Source organism: Propithecus coquereli, unplaced genomic scaffold (genome assembly GCF_000956105.1).
Source record: "Propithecus coquereli isolate 6110/MARCELLA unplaced genomic scaffold, Pcoq_1.0 Scaffold363, whole genome shotgun sequence".
NCBI classification, from domain to species: Eukaryota; Metazoa; Chordata; class Mammalia; order Primates; family Indriidae; genus Propithecus; species Propithecus coquereli.
Window position 1 is genome coordinate 920795 of NW_012149319.1, and position 2055 is coordinate 922849.

Below are 2055 nucleotides of genomic sequence, written 5' to 3' on the forward strand. Positions count from 1 at the left end.
ATATTTGCTGCATTTATCCCCCTTTTTTCACTTTGATGTGATCATGCAAATATTTTTTAAACATTAATCAGAGCATTTTGCAATAGTTTTAATATTTCATGTTACTTCTTTAAACTTAAATCTTATATTCAAGGTGAGTTATTGATAGATATTTAGTAATATAACCTCTCCTTATTATCATATGCAAAACACTCTACAGCCATTAATATAAGAATACTAATTTTCCAATTAAATTTGTATCAACTTAAATGCCAAAAGTACCAAATGATTAAATTAATAGCATGCCTATTTGTCACACAGACAGACTATGTAAAATGTATTCTCAAAAAGACTTGGCATATTTTGGTATTTTCTCATAAATAGTTTTCTACAAATAATGCTTCATTCATTTATGTATTAATCATCAATTTTCACTTTATTTGTTATCTTAACACAAATATACAGTTAAGAAGATAATTTGGGGACAATTATAAGTGTAAGGGAGGGAGAAGCCACTGATTCCTAAGAGAGAGAATAAGGATGAGACTAAAGCAGTCTGAATGGAATCGGTTTTAATGATGGGTTTGCACAATGACAGCCACCACCTCTGTACCTCTCGTTAGATAATGATCATCCTAAATTAAAGTTTGGTGGGTTTTTTCTCTAGTGGTTGCATTCCAAAGGGGGGCATGCAGTATTTCATTGAAATTCCTTTTTTCTTTGCTTTGCAGATTTAAAAAGGAAAAATAAATCTCTCAGTTCTTATCATCATAAAGACAGAGAAAGAAGATATTCACAGTTGCTATCACTAAAAAGCAAATCCTGAATAAAAGGGAGTAACTCTTCTCCTTGGATACATTAAGTAGCAACACACCACAAAAGAGGAAAAAGAAATCACTTCAGGGAGTTGTGAAATGCAGTTTCACTTACCTGAGCACAGACTCCAGGAGCTGAAAGCCAGGAGTAGCATGCATACCAGCTGCATTTTCATTGCTGCCATCATCTCTTTCAGCCGTCTAGCAAGCCAAGTCCATAAAAGTCAGAAACGCACTGAAAGGGGCTCTCTCTAGTTCTTCCTCTTGCCTTCGGCTGGCTTTGAAAGTGAGTGAACTATGAGGGATGCTCTAGCCATTCCCTACATATATATAAGCAGGAGGATGATGTCATGATTGTACAGGGATTATCTTTTCAGGATGTGCCCTGCCTTCCCCTTTATCCCTCCCCTCCTTTCCCCACTTCCTCCTTTGTCCCCCACTATCCTCCCCCACTTCTGAACCTTGAGTGAAAGTGACGATCTTCCCTAATTGCTGCTGCTGCTCTGCGTTTCTGACGCACAGAAGGAATCATTCAAAGCAGTGCCATATGCAGCGTCCTGGAAAAGAACCCTCGGTGTCATTCTTGCCCCATTTCCTCCCATTCCCCCACTCCAAAAAGTTGTCATTTTGATTTTATAAAACATAAAATCTGTTATTTCTAATATTTAAGCAAAATTTCCAGATGAATGTATGACATCAGTAATTTTTTAGGTTTGGAAGTTCTAAAAGAGTTAGGGTACTTTTCTGGTAATCCAAGCTTCTCAGCAAATGTTTTGTGGTTTCAGAACTAATGTAAGTTTTAGATAATACATGGTAGAATAAGAAAGAATATAGTCAGCGAATCAGCTATAATGTAGGAATTAAGCAAATGAATTTAGAGAAAAGAGAGAAAATCAATAAAAAAGAAACAACAGCTCCAGGAAATAGGATATTATTTCTTAACAAATCCAAGCTTTTATTGTCAATAATTGGGAGAATGACTGAATTTTATATGCTGACGTTTGATTGAATGTCTTAGAAAAATAATTTCATGTTTACAAAACTGAGCTATAAATTATTTATGTGCTAGCAGGTGAAAATGTGTATTGTATCACGGATTGCTTTATTTCCTGCTTATTTTCTCTTTTTCTGTCTGCATTTTTCTGCTCATTTTGAATTCATTCTTGATGCTATATTCCATCCTTTCCGTAATCCCCTTCTCCCTCGTTTTCACCATTCCATCAACTTTTTTGTGGTATAGTTCTAGTTCCCCAAAAAATGC

At 35.4% G+C, this 2055-nt stretch overlaps 1 protein-coding gene across 1 annotated transcript in view; it reads right to left on the reverse strand.

The window, feature by feature from the left end:
* The window catches only part of NTS (neurotensin), a 9378-nt gene extending 8285 nt beyond the window's left edge, over positions 1–1093 (reverse strand). The window contains exon 1 of the mRNA XM_012651709.1: positions 910–1093. Within this exon, the coding sequence (XP_012507163.1) occupies positions 910–982 (73 nt within the window). The 5' untranslated portion in view covers positions 983–1093. The remainder of the gene's footprint in view (positions 1–909) is intronic.
* Positions 1094–2055: the final 962 nt, after the last annotated feature.